The sequence below is a fragment of the Schistocerca serialis genome, chromosome 2 (genome assembly GCF_023864345.2).
Source record: "Schistocerca serialis cubense isolate TAMUIC-IGC-003099 chromosome 2, iqSchSeri2.2, whole genome shotgun sequence".
Taxonomy (NCBI): Eukaryota; Metazoa; Arthropoda; class Insecta; order Orthoptera; family Acrididae; genus Schistocerca; species Schistocerca serialis.
Genome location: NC_064639.1, coordinates 608,956,885 through 608,979,331, shown reverse-complemented (window position 1 = coordinate 608,979,331; position 22,447 = coordinate 608,956,885). Strand labels below are relative to the sequence as shown.

At 40.3% G+C, this 22,447-nt stretch overlaps 1 protein-coding gene across 1 annotated transcript in view; it reads left to right on the top strand.

The window, feature by feature from the left end:
* LOC126457652 (inactive rhomboid protein 1) overlaps window positions 1-22,447 on the top strand; it is a 284,568-nt gene that overhangs the window by 190,079 nt on the left and 72,042 nt on the right. The window contains exons 8-9 of the mRNA XM_050094140.1: window positions 1,195-1,358; window positions 6,692-6,710. Coding sequence (XP_049950097.1) covers window positions 1,195-1,358; window positions 6,692-6,710 — 183 coding nt within the window. The remainder of the gene's footprint in view (window positions 1-1,194; window positions 1,359-6,691; window positions 6,711-22,447) is intronic.

Sequence of the window (22,447 nt, the reverse complement as noted above, 5' to 3'; positions counted from 1 at the left end):
TTTTATAAACTCTGGCAAGTTCTTGAATGCATGTTTACTCTTGACACCTTTTTGTAACAAAGGAACACTTTGTAGAAAATGCATCCTGTTATTATAAGCAGTAAAATAGCCGTCAGACCCTCATCTCTTTAGATAGATTTATACAATATGTTCTAGGCCTAGCACCATAAATGATTCCTATAATTCCCTTCTGTGTTTTGAAATGTTATCTCTATAAGTCAAATTTCCCTAAAAATAATTTTCTGTAAATGATTAGTGAAGGGACTCATTCATTTTTTAATCACTTATAGCAACCTACTACAATTGTGTCTCCATTACATCCATGGTTTGCTGTTAACAGTTTACTCATTCATTGTGTTCTATGAATCCCATTACAAAAGAGAACTTGTGGGGATAAGGATGAATCAAAGTATGCTTTAAAAATCAGAGGCGACTGATGGAAACTAGTTTTGAACAACACGAAACTTCAGCTTCTCCTAATGTATCGAATGTTCAAATAACTTACAGGACTGCAGCCAGATAACATCCCCAACAACCGGTTGCCAAGGATTTATCTACTGCATTCTAATAAGTTAGTTGAATAATTTTAAACACTGAATTCATAATAAACTATCATTAACCTCTTACTGTCTATTATTTATGATTAGACAGACTAAATTTAACATAGGAATGGTGTGACTTTGGAAAAAAATAAGATTTTCAACATCCTTAGTTATACTAATTAGCTATTATTCATATCCTACTGCTACCTTAACATCTATATGACCATATTAAAGTTGTGTCCTGCTTGCAGCTCCACAACCAGACACTATCTTCTTAGTGGATTTCATTGTTTAAATAAATTGTAGTTAGTTTGTTATAGATTGCAATAGTTTACGGTCTGCAGGAAGCACTGAACTAAACTTTCTGTACATGGTCGTATCAAAATTTTACAACAGTCCATTTGCTTCAACCACCTGTCAATATTTTCAAATATTTCAGTAACAGCAAGAGGTCTAAGGAACTAAATTTTATTTTAATACCTGTATTACCTACTATAATGGCAACATTTGCATCTCACTACATTGTAAGTGAATGATCATTAATGTATGTTAGGAACAACAAGGAGCTTGTTGCTGAATAGAATTTACCCCAAGACTTATTTATAAATATAATTTTGGATTGGTATTTTGTAAGTATGTTAAAATTTTACAGGCCGATTTAATCCATCTTGGAGCAAAATTCGCACCTTGCATGAGGAAAGATGCCAAGATTATCAAGGAAATTGAGAAGGGGAGGGAAAAGGAGAGAGAAACAGCCTGTTGCATTCGGAATGATGATTCTGGTTGTGTTCAGTCATCACAAGCAGACTGTTCAGTAAGTTCTCAAGAACAATGTACAGTTAAAACAATAAATCATTTTGTTGTCTGCATTTGCCCAAAGAAAAATGTATAATGCTTGAATGTGGAGTTATCTAAGATTTATTTACCTAAAATAGTCAAAATGATTCATTCACCCAGAATGTATGCTTTTGGAGACAAATGAAATCTGAAAAGTTTTCAAGGAACTCCTTTAAGATCTCCAGACAAGAAGAAACAAAGTGAAATATTACCTAAAAATAAGTTCAATAATGATTTAACTCTCAAACACATTTAATAATGCATGCAAAATAAACCATATTTCCAAGCTTGACTATGTGCCTTTTATGAGTGAAAGCTTGAAAACTCCATCTGATGGCCCTGTTGGACCATTCAGTACAGACTGGCTGCCAAAGGCATCATTTGGATGTGGTGTGGAGGGGGCTCGTGGGGTCAGCACACTGCTCTCCTGGCCATTGCTGACTTTCCAAAGCTGAGGGCCGCTACTTCTCACTCAAGCAGCTCTTCAGTTGGTGTTCTGAAGCTGAGTGCACCTCATTCCAGGCCTTCTTACCAAGGCAAAATCCCTGGCAGTACAGGAGCTGAACTTGGATCCTCCACACAGCAGTCAACCACACTACCACTTAGCTACAAAGATGGACTTTTATGACCGGCACATCAAAATCTCCACCGAGTTCATACATGGGCAGTGCAGGCACATATTTTTTAGAATACAGTTATATATTTTATTTTATTAATATTCTTTTCTAGTTTAAATCATTTGTAATTTTCTCTTGCATATGGAGCATAGGGCTCACTTGTGTACAGTATTTAAAAGAATAATGTCTGTTGATTAATGCTGTCTGCATGAAAACATGGATATTTACCTGCCAACACAGCTCCAGACAGATTTATTTATTCCCCAAGCAATTTACCTTCTTGTCTATCATTTTATAGCTTAATGTGAAAATATGAGGAAAAAATGCACCTCCACAGAGGGTAGACAATTTGTAAGAAGTAACATAAAAGATCATGGGAACATCAGATAAGTAGAGATGCATACTGCAGTGCAAATTAACAAAAACTGTGTCTGTGTGTGCACATGCTGTTAATACAATATGTGACAATGTTGTCCAAGTACACAGCCACAACAATTGGCCTCTGAGTTGCAGGTATGAATGTTCATGAATGTGTAAAGGGCACTAGGATACTCTGCTGACAGGGTTGTACAATTTCAGAAATGGTTTGTGGTGCTGCTGTCTTGTCCACTATTGCTATTGACCAACAGCATCTCATTATGTCGAATGGAAGTAAGATCCAGTGTGTGTTTAGTTCATTATTGTGTATAATGATCTCTCTCTCTCTCTCTCTCTCTCTCTCTCTCTCTCTGATGACTCAGAAAACAGATGAGTGTGGGTTGGTTATACATTATCATTTGTTTATGAAAACTCCAGACCACAATTCGTGCGTGAAGAATTATGTCCTAATAAATGCTACACCTTTAAGAGTTCCACATTCCACATTGTAAGAGTTTCTTTTTGCATATACCAATCTATATTATTGGGAACAACCATCAAATGACCTTGTTAGTGTGAAATTAGGATGTTATAAGATTAGTTCTCAGCATACAGATGGACTTGGTCAATAAAATATTGTGGGATTCATGAATGAAAATTGTAAATGCTTACTGGTTTTCTCAGATATAACATTTTCTCAGCACCATGTGAAGTACATGATTTACACTTCTGATTCAGTGGATATCAAAGCCCTGTCATCCTTAGATACAAGAAGCCTTGATTGAATCCTCTGCTAACAGTTTCAGAACTACCATAACAAACTGTGAAATCAAATGATCATTTCCAAGCTAGAAATGAATTTGCTGATTTATAGCAGCAATTGCATGATGATAATTTCCAACTGTGAATTTTGTCCTCAGCCAGTCTCCTCTGTATCATCTAGCAAAGAGTTGAGTATTTTGAAAACAGTACCATTGCCTGGACACAACACCTTGATATATACTGAATTCACTTGCCACGTCCAGTTAGGCCCACCAGTTTTCTTTTCATTCATTGAGTTGGCCACAGTTATCACCACTCTAATGCTCTTTGTAATTTATTTCCAGATGTCTGCACTGGATATCCTTAACATAACCAACATTACACTGCTTCCTGTCTCAGACAAAAGTACAGTGCCAGTTTTCTCACACCCCATGTTCTAAAAATTTGATTACATGGAACTGAAGCTATTCCTTAGAGGGCACTGCCACTGTCCATTGTTGCTGCACCTGTACGTCTGACTCAAATATGAAATGGAACCCATTTTCTTTTTTTTCACAAGTAACTGTATGTCTAACACCACATACAGTTTTAGGCCCTGATTCCCAGAAAAATACACTGTCCATTCCGCTGCAGTCCACATATTCTAAACTTTGGGTGGTATGTAACAATACACCACAATAGCTCCCAAGTTTCGTTTTTATTTTGAAAGAGCTGATCACATCATATTTACAACAAAAATTTATAATATAATTGTCAATTCTTACTACTGAACACCCAACCTATGCAAAACAACAACATACAGTTTCCTCTTTCTCAACAAGTGTAACATGCATCATATCAAATGTGCAAAATGCACTCTGTTTGAGAGCATTGGGTAGTAGGTATGAAGGCATCTGCATCACAAGTCTTTTGTCTCATAATACTGTACATTTGTCAAACTCAGAAAACATTGGGTGGAAAATGAGTGGGCAGTGACGAACAACTGCAAGCAATTATCACATAACAACTCCTTCACCAAGGACAAAATTTTTGCCATGAGCAAACTGGAATCACTGTGAAACATTCAGAGATGTGTTTGGAGAGATTGTGACACTATGCTAATAGTAGTATGGTTTAATTTCACCATATTGAAACCCATGGCCAAATTTGATTTATTTCCCGGAGATACTCAGTAACATGATCCTATTCTTTTTAGATAGCATGCAATGAACTTAATTAGTTCCAATTTTCACTGAATAATTTCATCACACTTAGTCAAACTGTGACTTGTAAGTACTAGTAAATACCAGAAGAAACCATTTTTCATTGTCCTGATTTTTTACTGCTAAATGTTGCCAATTACGTGATGATCATTTGTTGTTGATAGTATTGTGTTGGGCATCTAAGTCACAGTTCACCAGTAACCATATCACTAGTGTTCACATATTCAGATAACAGATTCAGCAAACTGAATAAAAATTTAATGAAGAAAATACTTTATCCTGTGTTGTTGATACAAGTGGATTAGTTATCTTTTCTAATACTAAGATGTGGCAACAAAACAGCTGATTCACCTTGGTGCTTTGTAAGAATGAAAGCCATGAGGAAGAACAGCCGATGATGCTGATAACTTGTCCATGATGCTGATAACTTGTCTTTGCAGTGAGTTTTATAACACAGAGCCATTAATCATTAGTATCAGAGTCAAAAACATTGCACACACATGTAATTATCTATAAGAGAACTTCTGTTATGGTGTATGTTCCACTTATTAAAACACCTACTGGGTTGTCTTTGTATTAAGATTGGATCAGTATTGTTGAATGTTAGTGAGGGACGTGTTGCCGTAAGCAAATTGGAGTCCCTGTGAAACATCAGAGGTGCATTTGCAGAGATTGTGACATTTGTAGCAGAACCTGCAGTTTAAGATGAACTCCAAGCCATGGTGCAACTTTGATTTTTTCCACTAATAAATCATTGCTAGAAATGATAAGTGACAGAAAAAAATCCTATGATTGACTGAAGATTGAATGTTGGCTGTTTGGTTTGTAATCTGCCATTTAACCAGTGAACCACCAAGCCACATTTTCAGATTCTTACTAGTATAAAACTGAGTGTCATATCTAAAGCAAGTCTCATAATAAAACATTCACACTTTTATTGTACTGGGCAACAGGGTAGAAAATTGTATATTCAATTTCAGCAAAAAATGTTCAAATGTTCAAATGTGTGTGAAATCTTATGGGACTTAACTGCTAAGGTCATCAGTCCCTAAGCTTACACACTGCTTAACCTAAATTATCCTAGGGACAAACACACACACCCGTGCCCGAGTGAGGACTCAAACCTCCGCCGGGACCAGCCGCACAGTCCATGGCTGCAGCACCTTAAACCGCTCGGCTAATCCTGCGTGGCCAATTTCAGCAATCAGATGTATGTTGTATGTAAAGTTGCTATATGTGTAAGAGAGAAAGTGTTGAATTTACATGTAGCAGTTCCAGATCTCTTATAATTGATCGCTATATTCGGTCCTTTGCCAGTTTAAAATATAATTGTACCTCCCAGGTTGTGAATTACTGAAATATCAGTGAAGAATGAGCACTTTACTTCCCACAAAAGTATTACATACAGAAAGAGATAAGTGAGTGAATGGTAAATAAACTGGTATCTTTTGTCAGGATTGTAGGAGTATTATGAGTTCTTAGTGTTTTAGTGTGATGGAGGTGTGGTGGCAGTGATACATTCTGCAGAAATATTTAAGTAATTATGCACTTCAGATACTTTCAAGAACTCACCACACAAAACCATAATTTATAACTGTATAGTTATACCATTTTAAGGGCCTTCAGTATACATTATAAAATCTCAACTAAACTGCATGTGAATTACTTCCTCATGCAATGTTAGTGGATATTGCATTTTATTATCCATGACTAACAAATAAAATACTTGAGACCCATTTACTAAATGTTATAAATGTGCACAGTTCATCAGTGCTTTCCAATACAGTTGGCCATCTGAATTCCTGAGAATTATGTGAGTAATAGTACGGTAATAATGTCTAGCACATGTTACTTAGCTTTAGTAGCGAGTTTCACATTTCAGAGAGAGTTGAAAGAACTTATTGCTGTAAACAATAAGAAAGGGCTCTTAAGTTTTCTTATTCAAGTTACTTAAACAATTAACATACAAACCTCCTGCAAAAACAGTTACAGTAATTTTAAGTGATGGTCTTTTTGTATCTCAGTCATGTATAATTATAAGAAAGTCAATTAATTCAATTAAAATTACTTAAAAGCTAATATCATCTCAGTTTAATAGTCTGTGGTTGTTTGTTGTACTTAAACTCATGATACAAAATCTTACAATGTTGTTACATTCATTCCAGTTAAATCTCGTAATTCCACTTATTTTGTTTACTTAATTTCAATGGAGAACATTTAAACTAAGAAGTAAATTTGAAATAATATATTAATATAAATTTGATTTTATGCTAAGGATTGTGATGATACTTTCTTCTGTGATTGTTTGTTCATGGTTTTGTTACTTCTTCAAATCTAATAAGGTACACTATTTTTCTTTTTCCAACCAACTGGTGCGGGGACTGAGACCTACGGTAAGTTAAGAAGCCATTAATTGGTCATCGATCTGTCATGTGCATGAGCTGTATGTATGCTTTTCACTTGTATATCACACTTACTGCTTTAGAAAATTTAGTGCAAGTAGTTTTGATTGTTAATTTTTTATGTATGTAATTTAATACTGTCCATGTAACACACAAAATGATGAGAGAAAAGACGATTTGGCAATATTTTGTTTCATCCCTCCTGAACTACACACACTACAGTGATCACAGCTCTGTAACCAAGTTCATTCATGCCCGCCAGTGGATAGATTCTTTAAACCAGAGGTAACAAGTTTAGATTTATGTACTAAATGGAACAAGTTTTTTGAATAATGTCAAACACAAACATTATCCATTGTCAGAAAGACTTGTACTTCATTGAAACCAAAAAAGCAATTCTTTTGTATTTACTTTTGATATATTATTTCTTAATTAATGCTTCTAATGCCAACCATCTTACTGTCAAATGCATTATTCTCTACTATCAGTCACTTGATATGGTTGCTGCTAAAATATGCACTGCACTGTTGTAACTCATTAATTCATTGAAAAGATCTAAGTGAAAAGGGTATGTTTACTGATTGCCATTATCAAAATGTTTTATATCAACATCATGTTTTGTAGTTGTTGTTTTATATAATTTTAAACAATGGGTTTGATGACACAGAAAGTGCCTTGTAACTAGGAAGAAAGTGAGACTTTAAATAAAGCTATAGTCACAAAAAGTTACAAGTGTAAAGTGGCTATAGAAGCAAAATGGCAGAGGTAAAATATATAGAAGTGTGGGTAGTAATAAAATATTTGTTGGAAAGAAGGAACATGCCATCTGTGAAATAGCAGTACATGTTATTTGCCAATGATGTAATTTGCATGGGAAGAAATTTATGATGTGAAAAACAAGTCGTATTGATCTTGTAAAAGTATATCCTTTTAAATTTAATTTATGAACTTCACAGCCCATGCTATATGCTTTTTTTTTTTTTTTTTAATGTTCAACCATTTATTTACCCGTCAGATTAACAACAACTTTGCAAAATGCCACTCTATAATATATAAGCATTTATAGTGCGAGGAACACTAATGCACACACAACAATACATTCAAAGTATTTTCTATTGCATGATGTTAATATAGTTAATTCACTGATCTTAATACATAAACAAGTAAGAATTCACAATTCCCTTTTTATGCATGAAGTTTGCTTCTTTTTTTTATTGTTCTTCCTTTTTCTTTGGAACAAGAAATAAACTGCTATTCACTCCTCCGTTTGAAAAGGTTAACTTCAGCTTCCTTAATAAACTCCTGCTGTGGTGTTGACTTGCATCACAATGATTTTAAACTTTCTTGTTTACATACCCTATCTGAATTCTGTTGGTGTACTCCTTTTGTAAAAAGTGATAGGGCTAGTATAACAAACTCCTTAGAATGGATCACATTTTTAGAAGTATAATTATCTCTCAGTGCTGATACATTACAGATTGCTTGAACAGTGATAAACTTGAAGCTCACACCAAATAAATTGAATAAATATATTCAGCACATATTTATCTGATGACGTGTTCTGCATTTGGGCTGCAAAATGTATCTGTGCTAAGAGCTTGTGGGTTCTCTTGCTATAGCGACTGACCACACACAGAAAACTCCAACCTATTACAATCAGGCACTTTTATAAGGTTTGTTTAATTACACAAAACACAAGAAAAATACTACAGAAAATCACAACATGCACATCGTAACCCAAGTCCACAAAACTGAACCAAAGAACAAAGAGTCCCCAAAGACCATTTACTCCTCCACACTTCGTAGGTGGCAGTTACTGGCGGTCGATGGTTGCCACAGAGTCCCCCCCCCCCATCCCCCCTCCTCCCCTTCCCGGGAGTGTGGAGCACTGGGGGAAGGATGTGGGTGTCTTACTGTGTAGTGGTGTTGTGGGATGCTTGCTGGTTGATAGAGGCGTGTGCGAAGAGTCCATGCTGTCGGTGCTGGGTGGACTAGCGCTGGTGTAGTCTGCCATCCAGTGGGGGGAGAGGGGGGGGGGCGACAGACTGGTCGACCTGCATGCGTGAACTGGACTGGCATGGAAGATGTCGGTGTTACAATACAGGCGGAGAGAGGGATGCAAATCTTGAGCATCCCATCGGTGCTGAACGTTGCAGCTATGCCAGCCATATCCACCCCTTTCTGGATGGGGACTGTGCGCAGGATGGTGATATGTGACGTCGGAGTAGACTCGTGCAAAGTGCCTCCTATGCGGAGGGTGAAGATGGATCCCTCGTGGAGCTGCAAGGAAAGCTCGTCACGTGGGCACTTAGAGGTGTTGATTGAGATACAAATTTTGTTGACAGTGGACATAGGGGCACTATGGGGGGTGGTGGGGAAAAATAATGTAGTTCAGTAGAAACATAGGAACACACTGTGGGGGCACTGGGTGCAATGGGGTAATGTCACATGCAACATGTGGTTGGGCCTGAGGTTGTGGATTGTCACACACAGTGCCTAAGTGAAACGAGGGTAGAGTATCATCACACGCAACAATTGAGCTGCCCACAGGTGTAGGCTCAGTGCACATATGATCATGGAAGGGCGCAGGGGAGTGGGCAGTCTTTGTGAGATCAGAGTCATCACCTGATGGAGGAACACTCAACTCGAGAGGGTGTGGTACAGATCCCTCAATCATCCAGGCTGGTTTCATGTGTTGTAGGGAAACTGTCTACTGACGGCCACTGACAAGAAAGTCCATAGTATTGTCCGTGTGAGCTACTACTCGATGTGGGCCAGATTGAGGTGGCTGTAAAGTCAGTTTGACTGTGTCATCCCATAACATAACGAACTCGCAAGAGTCCAGTGTTGAATGCAGAAAGACCCAAGGACGGGTGTGTGCTTGCGGAGGGGGCATGCGGATTGCAGCCATGTGTGTCCGGACATGCTCAGCTGGAGCGGGGAGGTCGTACAGGTCGACGAGTGCTTCATCATTGACAAACTCTGCTGGGAGAGCTAGGGTCTCGCATACAGGAGCTACACAAGTGAAGCCTGGAGATTTGTCTGTTCCTAACATAACCCAGGGAAGGGCATCGGACCACTCACCGCCGTGGCACGTGAGGGCCGCTTTCAGAGTCCTGTGCCACTGCTTGACCAGTCCATTGCTCTGTGGCTCATAAACCATTTTGTGGAATCTATCCACCCCACAGAGTACACAGAGTTTGTTAAACAGCAGAGATTCAAACTGCCTTCCCTGGTCGGTGGTGATGGATGTAGGACAGCCGAATCGAGCTATCCAGGAGGATACGAATGCACATGCTACAGAACCTGCTGTGATGTCCTGCAGGGGTATTGCCTCTACCCAATGTGTAATGCAGTCGATGACAGACAGGATATACTTGAAACCATCAGACATGGGTAACTGTCCGACGAGGTCCAGATGCACATGTCAGAAGCAGACTTTCGGAATGTTGAATTAACCTAGACAGGGTTGTGTGTGCCTGCCAACTTTGCTGCACTGGCACTGTAAACAAGCATGAGCCCAAATACGACAATCCTCTTCACACCCAGCCACACAAAGTGTTCTTTATGTAACAAAGCGCGTAGTAGCCTTAGCACCAGGATGTAAAGGGTTATGTAATGTAATGAATACTTGGTGACACAGTGCAGGAGGAACAATAGGCTGGGCAGTGACCCTGGATGTAACACACCACAGTGGCCTGACTGAGCGCAGTAGGTTGCAGGAGACGATCTGGAGAGGAGTATCTGAGTCCTGTCGGAGGTTGTGCAATTTGATGTCGTTGTCCTGTAAGCTGGCCAATTCGTCAAAATTAATGGGGAATGAAATGGCAGTGATACATTATAGGTAGTTGGCCACCACATTTTCTGAACCTTGGATGTAACAGATGTCTGTTGTGTGTTGGCAAATTAAGTCCATCTGCCAAAACCTACCTGGGGGATGGTCAACAGCGGGGTTACGGATAGCCTCTGAGAGGGTTCAATGCTCTGTGAAAATTGTTATGTTCCTTCCTTTGATGTCTGTGCAGAAATATTTTACAGCTTCATAAACTGCAAGCAAGTCTCTGTCAAATGCTGACCATTTACATTGAGTCGTAGATAGTTTTTTTTTGTGTGTGGGGGGGGGGGGGGGGGGCACGTAGTGGTAGTGTCATGTCACTGACACACCATTGGAGGACTGCAGTGATTGCAAAATCACTTGTATCTGCTGTAATAGAGATGCAGTCATCTGGCAAAGGGTAGGCGATAGTGACACCATGTGCTAACGCTGACTTAAGGTCTTCGAAAGCTCTCACCATGTTGTCAGACCACTGTACTCGGTGATTGCCCGAGGTTTGTTTCCCAGCCAATGCATCAGTCAAAGGGGCTTAAATTGCTGCCACCATCAGCAGGTTACAATGGTAGAAATTTATAGTTCCTAAAGCCCGGTGTAATTCATGGAATGACACTGGGAGAGATAGATCGCAATTGCAGTCAACCCGCTCCTGAAGGGGCATATACCTTCTGAGGAGATGGTGTACCCCAAGAAAGTGACAGCGGTGCAGCAGAGTTATGACATGTCATTATTGATCTCGACTCCATTACATGTCAATAAGACCTGTATCATGGCCAGGTGGAGTTCATGTTCTCTGTCAGAGGAGGAAAAAATGGGTATGTCGTCGAGGTGTGCGTAACAATATGTGCATTTAAACAGAAGTTAGTCTATAAAAAGTTGGGGCACATTTTTGAGACTCTAAGGCATGTAACAAAATTCATAGAGGCTGAAAGGTGTGATTGGCGCTGTCTTTGGTTGTGATTGGTGCTGTCTTTGGTATGTCACTCTGTTCCATGGGTATCTGTAAATATGCATTGCAGCAGTCCAAGACACTGAAGATACATGCTCCGCTAAGTACTTGCACGAAGTCTTGTATATGCAGTATTGGATAATTGTCTAATACGGTCCGTGCGTTGAGGCAGCGATAGTCACCACAGAATTGCACTGTGCTATCCTTTTTGGGAACTAAATGTATGGGTGAAGACCAGTTACTATCCGATGGACTAACATTACCTGCTCGCAGAAGTTCCTCCACTGTGGCCTTAGCAAGGCGTGGTTTATGTGGCAGTAGTCAGCGTGCTTTATGACGCACTGGTGGCCCATCTGTTGTGACAATTTTGAGCGTCATAGCGTTCAGCTGGGCTTACGAACTCACTTGGAGACCCTCGTGAGCGAGAATCAGTAGCATGTGAGAGTCACTAAACTAATGGGCCGGGGAAGCTGACCATGTCAGCAGTGACAAGTTTAAGGAGGTGCGTCTCCAGTGTCGGGGGGCAGCTGCGTGAAAGTCCCATGCATTGTGTCACCGGTGTCAGAGGATGGCGACATTGACAGGCATTGTACGAGGCATCGTTCCTCGGCAAGGGCTTGCGTAGCCAATGATACGGCACAGTTCAGTTCAGCGTTGCGAGTGCAGAGATCCTCGACTGCAGAGCATTTGGACTGAAGCTGGGTGATGGAAATTGTGAGGCTGTTCACCAGTGAAGAGCACTCAGTGAGAGCCATGTCTAGGGTGACCAGATGCAATTGTTTAAAAAGGAGGACAAACAGATTCAAAAAGGAGGGCAAAGGAAGAAAAAAGAGGACACATCAAATGGGTCAACTGCAGATGAGGATACCACCCGTCAGCTTTGGACAAGTCACATGACTGCTGGGAATTTCTGGTAAAACTAGTAGTTTGTTACTGATGGTCAGTTGGTGGTTAACTGAGCAATATAAAATAAAATTAAAAACATTGAAACATTGATTGTGGTGACAGTGTGGCATCAATTGTTTTGTTATGTCAATAACACAGAATTGTTTACAAAGCGAAAAATGTAAGACCATTCACCTCCCTTCATTCATCGCACCGCTACCAACAGCTACAACTCAAGCAGCAGCTGATGAGATGTAAACTGCAGTTTAACCTTGTGAATACAAGTGAACTGAATGACTATAAAACAATGAAATAAAACCATGACAGTTAATCTGCCGAGTAATTTCTTATCTTTATTGGCCACTGAGACGTACGTTCCAGCTCCACGTATCTTACATTCCGCTTCAAATTCATTTCTCCCTTTCTTGAAAGCCGGATATTTGCAGGAAATGACATCAGAAAATGTACACTTTTGTTTAGGCATAGCCAAATATTTTACGTAACTCACTCGGTCAAAAATTACACTCACAAATCACTCGTGCACTACAGGAAGCCAAGACAATACAAAGCAAAAATATGAAATGAAAATTTTAAATAATCGATATTTGCATTCACTTTTAGGTCGATCAACGATAACATCGATGATCCTGGTGCCACCTACTAACACCACCTTCGTGCATGTTTATCACAAAGGCTGTGCCAGTAGTTAAAGTATTTAAGAAAAGAATGATGAATGGGATGAATTGTAAGTTTAACTGTATTACGCTCAACTTTGCGAAAAAGCCGGACACGGTAAAAATCTGCCCGGACCCTGGAGCAAGAGCTAAAAAGGAGGACATGTCGAGATTAATCCAGATGTCTGGTCACCCTAGCCATGTCAACATCATCAGGAAACTGAGGAGGAGGGGGGCCAAGGAGGCGACTGAACATGAGATGAATGGACAAGGCGTGGTGCAATATTGTGGCCAATTGGAGGTCTGGAGACAGTCCAAAATGAAAAAGGATGTGTATGCCTAATATTGGGTCTTCTACATCAGCCATGTAGAAGGACCAAGTGAACTGTTTGCTAGGTATGAGTTCAATAGGTAACTCAACCAAACCATTGACACAAAGTGGCGATTTATTTGCTGCTCGAAGAAACAGTTTGGCTGGTATCGTGTCCTTTACGGTAAATGTGGGAGGAATGACACTCGCGTCTGCTCTGGTATTGATGAGAAAATACCGGCTCAAACCTAAATCCAAGATGTAGAGACATACTCGTGAGCCATGGCACCTACTGTGGCCTGCGTGTGGCATTTGGGAATGCGCATGCTGGGCAGCAGTTGCAAGTCGCATCCCTGTAGGTGGAGTGGAACTAGCATATGTGTGAGTCAACTGTACTCACCCTGCCAGCCGAAGCGTCAGGCGAGGGGAAGGTAGGGCGGGCAGACGCTAGCCCATTTGGGGTGGGGAGAGGCTGGTGCCGGCCTGCTCACGATTCCCGGTCTCAGCCACTAGATGGCTGCTGTTCCATGTGCTGTCCGCAATACCCATGCGCCCAGCCTCTACCACCCAACAGTGAAAGTATATTCACAGGATTATCAACCTCAGAGGTATTAGGCACTGTGCTGCGCGAGAGGTGGCGGTGCCGAATAATGGCATATGCCTGGTCTGCCAGCCGTAGTTATCCTCGAGTGACGCTACGGTACGTGGAAGCAAATGTAATTGTAGTTCTTGCGGCAGCTTCACCAACCACAATGCGCAGAGCACTAAGTTTGGCAAAATCTCGATACTGACCAGCGCACGCAAGTGTTGCCACAGCTGTGAGGGGTTCTGTTGCCTAAAGTCTCGTCATAACCAATGTTGTGAATCGTATCGGCTGGTGGACGAGAAAGGAGTTCGATGAGTAATGCACGGGCAGAGGCATATTTGTTGCACTAAAGTGGGTCCAGCAACAAGTCACTGATGAGATCAGGGTGGTCATGCAGGTGGTTCACTAAACACACAAAACGAGTGCTGTCATCTGCATTATCGTGTATGTCCAACATGTTTTCCACCAAAGTAAACCATGTCTTTGGATTGTCCTGTTGTAATGGTGGCAGCTTCAGAAGATGACTGGGGACCAGTGCTTGGAGGGGTGTAGTACAGGCACGAATCGTACAGGGATTCTGCATGGTGTTCACCGATGCGAACTGTGCCTCAGTGGCGGGCAATGTGTTGCATTGAACATCCATTAGATGTGCAGGCAAGACTTGATATCCAGTCCTTGTAGGCAGGAAATCTATACCTGCCACACGACGAGCACAGTGCGGCAATGCGGAAGGATCAACGTTGGATGCAAACAAAATCTAGAGTAGAGGCGCAAAATCGCGATTGAGCACCAAGTGACAGGGCGGAACCACAGCAGGTGTGCCACCCGAGGTGTGTGTGGAGCAGCAGGATGGGTAGCCGTATACATGGCCCGGTGCAATTGACGAGAGTGTCCCTTCGACCGGCACGGAGGGGGACACATTAAACGGCGGACCACTCTGAGGAGGGGGCAGTCATGCCTGTGGAGCCCAAAACTGGACAGCTGCATGGTCCATGAGCATTCTGCTGAGCATAGAATCTACATCTACATCTACATCCATACTCCGCAAGCCACCTGACGGTGTGTGGTGGAGGGTACCTTGAGTACCTCTGTCAGTTCTCCATACTATTCCAGTCTCGTATTGTTCGTGGAAAGAAGGATTGTCGGTATGCCTCTGTGTGGGCTCTAATCTCTCTGATTTTATCCTCATGGTCTCTTTGCGAGATATACATAGGAGGGAGCAATATACTGCTTGACTCCTCTGTGAAGGTATGTTCTCGAAACTTCAACAAAGCCCGTACTGAGCTACTGAGCGTCTCTCCTGCAGTCTTCCACTGGAGTTTATCTATCATCTCCGTAACGCATTCGCGATTACTAAATGATCCTGTAACGAAGCACGCTGCTCTCCGTTGGATCTTCTCTATCTCTTCTATCAACCCTATCTGGCACAGATCCCACACTCCTGAGCAGTATCCAAGCAGTGGGCGAACAAGCGTACTGTAACCTACTTCCTTTGTTTTCGGATTGCATTTCCTTAGGATTTTTCCAATGAATCTCAGTCTGGCATCTGCTTTACCGACAATCAACTTTATATGATCATTACATTTTAAATCACTCCTAATGCGTACTCCCAGATAATTTATGGAATTAACTACTTCCAGTTGCTGACCTATATTGTAGCTAAATGATATGGGATCTTTCTTTCTATGTATCCGCAGCACATTACACTTGTCTACATTGAGATTCAATTGCCATTCCCTGCACCATATGTCAATTCGCTGCAGATGCCGTAGAAGGTGTCTACACTGATGTGTACAGTGCCCGTTGTGGTATGCCGGTGGAGGTTAGGGTCGTCTGGCTGGTCGAAGCAAACACCAGAGATACAAACATTCCCACTGTATTAGTAGCATGTGGGGTAAAGCACAGGACTTCACAGTCGATTGTCCATTCTGCGGTCGTGGTGTCCTGCACTGCCGGAAAAATGGGAGGTTGTGACATTTTCTATTGGTGTGAAACCGGTGATACACAGCGAATGAATGCAACGTATTTTCGCGACTTGGGGTCACCAATTTGGGTTTTCTGGCTATAGCGACTGACCACGCACAGAAAACTCCAACCTATTATGATCAGGCACTTTTATTAAGGCTCGTGTAATTACAGAAAAAACAAGAAAAACACTTCCGAAAATCACGACACACACATCGTAACCCAAGTCCACAAGACCAACCCAAAGAACAACAAGTCCCCAAAGACTGTTTACTCCGCTCGTCGTAGGTGGCAGCTACTGGCGGTTGATGGTCGCCACAAGTGGATGGGGAAGTCTTAAGATGCCATTCCAGATGATTTATATTCAAAATCTAAGGAGTGACTGGAATGAAACCTGACATTCAGGACCTTATGATTGGTAATCAATGATTCTAACCATAGACCATGGTAACCTTTGCAGAGATCGTAAGATATGGAATGAGACATACTTGACTGTAAAACGTTCATCCAGGAGGAAACAAATAGAAAATTGACTTCGAAAGTACTGAATGGAACTGAAAATTAAATTCACTGTATTTTATTAAGCAGTAAATAAATTGTACTGCATTTGATCATCCTAAACCATTTTTTGTACAAGATGTGATGGTCTCTAGAATTTTAAGGACTCAAGATTAGAAAGATGCAGAGTTAGAAGAAATGAAACTTGTTAGATTATAAATCAGAAAGGTAGATGTGTTTATTTAAAATTAGGGAGATTTAGCAAATCACACAAATTTAGCAGCTTTGAAAATGAAGCTTATAGGCCTACATACATAGACTGAAAGCAATATTCATTGACAGCTGCTGAAGCAAGCAGAAAAATAAATTTCTATTGGAAATCAAACAATCCAGCTATTATGTAGGGTATGAGAATTCTGCAAAAACCATTAAGAAAACACAACAAAAATTCATAACTGAACAAAACCATTAGGAATTGTCTTTGAGAGTATGATAAGATATTATAATGAAAATTTTATAAAAGACACATCTGAAGACAGTAAGTGTGTGAATAAGACAATACAGATACTTATTGCTAGATGATAATTACATTTCATTAGTTGTGATGGCAAGTGGCTGCATAACTAATTAGCAACAAAAACCACTATACAAGTATTCAAAAATTTCTGTAAGTATTTATTAAGTTTAAGAGATGACTTAGCAACACAGTTAGTAATGAAAATAACATTCTGGAAGGAATATCAGGTGGGATGTGTAATCTAATTGTGGTATGAGGAAAGGAAAGATGCCTGAAGATAATCATGTTTCAGTAGAAATGATTAAAGCTGGAGAAATAACAAGGAACTTGAAGAATGATTGTAGTATATCTGCAAAGTAAAGCAGCCCTACAAATCTTGAACAACGCTGTAATGGTCCTGCTTCACTAAAAAGGATACAGAAAATCCATAAAAAACTATAGATCTATCAAATTCCTTTTCATTATATGCAAGCTACTCAGTAAAACAGTTACTAACTGTATGCAAAATCATTTGATTATTAACAATTCACAGGAACACACTGACTTTAAAAGTAGGTATAAATTTGCACAATGGACCACTTGCAAGTCATCAGTGAAATTGTGTCGGCTGAGACAATGATGACAACCACTCAAAATATATCCATAATGAGTCAAGATATCAAGGTGTGATTTCTTTTAAGTCATTGCTGACAATGAGGGGAATTTTCTGACACATTCTTGTTATTTTTAGTGTTTATAGCTGCAAAATTATAACACCATTTTTATTGGAATTATACTTTTTTATGGCATAGGAAAGAGCCTTTGAAGAGGACTGTGGTGAGTGTGAAACTTGATCAAATAGAAACAATATAACAGAGCTTCACATCACTGTCGCATCACCAAGAGAAAATGCCCCACAAATGTCTAGCCTGCTGTATCAAACGTAAGCAAATGTATAACTCATTTACACTTTATGACTTTTTTTATTATGTCTGGCATATCAAGTGCTCAATGTTGAAATTGAGCAGTGACACATGCCTTAATGATTACAAATGGCCAATACTGCACATTCAGTTTCATTGGAATTGTTGCATGTGACGTCTGCCAGCTATGCAAAACTCCGTGCCCGACCGAGACTCGAACTCGGGACCTTTGCCTTTCGCGGGCAAGTGCTCTACCAACTGAGCTACCGAAGCACGACTCACGCCCGGTACTCACAGCTTTACTTCTGCCAGTACCTCGTCTCCTACCTTCCAAACTTTACAGAAGCTCTTCTGCGAACCTTGCAGAACTAGCACTCCTGAAAGAAAGGATACTGCAGAGACATGGCTTAGCCACAGCCTGGGGGATGTTTCCAGAATGAGATTTTCACTCTGCAGCGGAGTGTGCGCTGATGTGAAACTTCCTGGCAGATTAAAACTGTGTGCCCGACCGAGACTCGAACTCGGGACCTTTGCCTTTCGCGGGCAAGTGCTCTACCAACTGAGCTACCGAAGCACGACTCACGCCCGGTACTCACAGCTTTACTTCTGCCAGTACCTCGTCTCCTACCTTCCAAACTTTACAGAAGCTCTTCTGCGAACCTTGCAGAACTAGCACTCCTGAAAGAAAGGATACTGCGGAGACATGGCTTAGCCACAGCCTGGGGGATGTTTCCAGAATGAGATTTTCACTCTGCAGCGGAGTGTGCGCTGATGTGAAACTTCCTGGCAGATTAAAACTGTGTGCCCGACCGAGACTCGAACTCGGGACCTTTGCCTTTCGCGGGCAAGTGCTCTACCAACTGAGCTACCGAAGCACGACTCACGCCCGGTACTCACAGCTTTACTTCTGCCAGTACCTCGTCTCCTACCTTCCAAACTTTACAGAAGCTCTTCTGCGAACCTTGCAATACTAGCACTCCTGAAAGAAAGGATACTGCGGAGACATGGCTTAGCCACAGCCTGGGGGATGTTTCCAGAATGAGATTTTCACTCTGCAGCGGAGTGTGCGCTGATGTGAAACTTCCTGGCAGATTAAAACTGTGTGCCCGACCGAGACTCGAACTCGGGACCTTTGCCTTTCGCGGGCAAGTGCTCTACCAACTGAGCTACCGAAGCACGACTCACGCCCGGTACTCACAGCTTTACTTCTGCCAGTACCTCGTCTCCTACCTTCCAAACTTTACAGAAGCTCTTCTGCGAACCTTGCAGAACTAGCACTCCTGAAAGAAAGGATACTGCGGAGACATGGCTTAGCCACAGCCTGGGGGATGTTTCCAGAATGAGATTTTCACTCTGCAGCGGAGTGTGCGCTGATGTGGAAATTCCTGGCAGATTAAAACTGTGTGCCCGACCGAGACTCGAACTCGGGACCTTTGCCTTTCGCGGGCAAAATGGTGTTTTGCATAACTGGCAGACCTCACATCCTAGAATTTTAACTAAAAACACAGCCAACACAAGGAGCTGCAGATCAAACTGATGAAATTTCATTGGAACTTAAAGCAGTACAGCCCCATGTTATATGTAATTTCATATCTTGAGGAGTTATGTAGGAGTCTTGGTTTCATTTTTCACACTATTAGAAAAAGCCATTTTGCTTTTCCTGCATAACTAATCATTCATTTTTTTAACTTTTCTGGTAAGTTCTAAAATTATGTATGCAACATTAGTGGGACATCCTTCACATTGATATATGGGCTGTGTCATGTCCAATAACTGTGGCAGCATATAATTGGGAACTGTAGATATATGTGGCCATTTAGAGTCCTATCAGTAAAACAGGAACAAATTATGTGACTACTGAAAAGCCCATACCACACACTGACAGACCAGGGTTGTTGTTTATCCTCGGCCAGAATCGATATTTAGCTGACCAGTAGCGCATATTGTGAAGATTGATTTACCATGGTCTGTTAACAATACTCCATCCATATATAAAGTCTTGCATCTATTCACTGTTTGTAGACTACATATAGAGAACAGTAACCACTTTTGAAACTCTGGCATGAAGCTGTTGATGCAGCAAAATGTGGAAAGGATGAAATGTGTTTGGATTCTTATACTCTCAGAATACTCTTTAGGCTGGTCCCACGTGCATATTCAAATTGCCTCGTAGTGACATGTGGCTCATGTTTTATCGCTCCTGAACATTAGTTACATTTTTCTCGTCACTTGCTGTTCTTTTCATTCAAATATTTTGTTCTTCACACTTCCGGTTTCTTCAAATTTTGTTGTCATGATAGTAAATACAGATTATTTATTTATTTAGCATCCTTATTATAAAATAGTGATATTGGACTTGTCATGAGCACTGGATGTGATGAGGATACCATCCATCACATGACACTGCTGCTCCAACAGTTTGGAGACATTTGTCATAACTGAAAGTTACACCTGCATTTTTGACTGCCATATAAATTGTTAACTGCTGAATACCTGCACAAACAGGTTGTTTAACCACTACAACTGTATAGCACAGACTGATGGGCTTCAAGTACACAGATAAATTGAGTTATTTGTTTGCTTCTGTTTGGTACAGCAGAGCAGACATTGTGGCATTCTTTCTCTTGGAGGTAGGACAGTTGTTTGTGGTGCTGTTGTCTTGTTACTATTTGATCAGGCTCCACATTTGTTATGAAGCTGAAGTTGTCTTCAAAGGCTCTTTCCATGCCACAGCAAATTGTCTTTACTTCCTTTAAAGAAAATCAGTGACATTATTCACCAACTATAAAATTACTCGCATATGTGAGAAATTGCACCACATAGCCAGCTGTAACTTATCAAAAGTTATACCGCAATATATTTATTTGTTCTGTATATATTTTTGTAATGGTCTTTCTTAGCTGCCTCCCCCTGCAGTATGGAGCAATGAGTATGAATTACTACTTTGTCAGGGGTTCATAGATTTTTGTGAAAGCTATGGATTCTGCTTCAAAAAAATCTATACCAACAGTCCTTGAGAACCAAGCTATGATCTGTATTATATTAATGCCCTTAAGAGTATACATGTGAATGCTACAGCTTGTGATACAGTTCATCAGGATAATAAGATTTGCAGAATTTAAAAAAAAGTCGAGTGTGGGGATTAAATATCACCAAAACCATTATTACCTGATCTAGAGGAAGTTTTAACATCTTTAAACTGGGAAAAGAAGAAGGAATGCATGTTAATAGAATATATTTGAACCACCTTTGTTTTGCTAATGACAATGTATAGTTGTCCTTCAGTGTAGATAAACTTTAAAGAAAGACAGAAGAACTTGATAGAGCAAGTTTGACATTAAGCCTGAAAATAAATTATAGCAAGGCTACAGTCATGTACACACTGCAAAGAGAATAGTATGAAGTAACAATGACATCACAGAGCCAGTTGAAGGGTTTTTGTATTTGGGGTGGTCGAAGACAACAACTGAATGGACTAGAAAAGAAATTAAGAGAAAAGTTACCTGACTTGCTTTTGGTAAACTAAACAGAATTTCAAAACTAAGCTTCCAATCTGCCAGACAAGGAAAGTTCATAGTATATTTTACCAGTATTCACTTATGGGAGTGAAACATGGACTATTAATGTGAAAACCATTCAAAGCTTTAGGGCTTCTTCAATTTAATATTGAGAGATTCACAGTGATAATTACCAAGAGACAAAATAAAACAAAAATGAACCATAGAACAAAATTAAGTTTCATCTTCTTCTTCCTGAAACATTTCTGCTTATGCAAGTCGCTTACAGCACGTCTTTGAAGCTTCTCTTTTCCCCCACATTCTGTCATCCTGCATTTCCTCCCACTGAAGTCCTCTGTAGTTCACATCATCCTTCACCTTGTCTGTCAGTCTTGTTTATGGTCCTCCAACTGGACTTTGTCCAGATTCTGTCCACTACTAAGCTCTTTTTGGAGTCTTTCTTGTCAAATCATTTAAGTGTATTTCTCTCAATACAAAAGTTAGGGGATTGATCTGAAGGGTATTTCATTATGTTTAATTCCTTATCGTGTCCCTTCTCATCTTACCCAGGATCCTTTATAGAAAGTGAATCTCTGTTGTTTGTATTTTGCTCAGATGTTCGTTTATGCGAGTCCAACATTCTGATCCATAGGTCAAAATTGTCAGATAATATAAGTTGTGTATCATAATCTTTGCTTTTGCAGGTATTTTTCAATATCTAATTAATAAAATTTTGAAGAAATGTCCATCTTCTCTGAAGTTACATGCTTTCATAATTTTTCCATCACAACTTCTATCCTTCTTTTTTTTTTTTAATTTTTCCTGTTGATTTTCATCGCCTCATTTTTTGCTGGTATAGTTTCTTCAATTACTCTCCGTGCCAGATATTTATTTGTTCTTCCAATTTCTGCTCATTTTCTTCCCAAATCATCTCATTATCTGCATATGCGACAATTTTCATATCATCTGCTGTTGACCCTTGGCTAATTTTGTGTATGATGATGTCAGTGAATATATTACAGAGCACTTGTGTGAGCACACTTCCTTGTTGAGCCCCTCTGTCATTTCTAAACAATTCTGATTTTTTACCATCTTTTATAGCACAATTGAGGC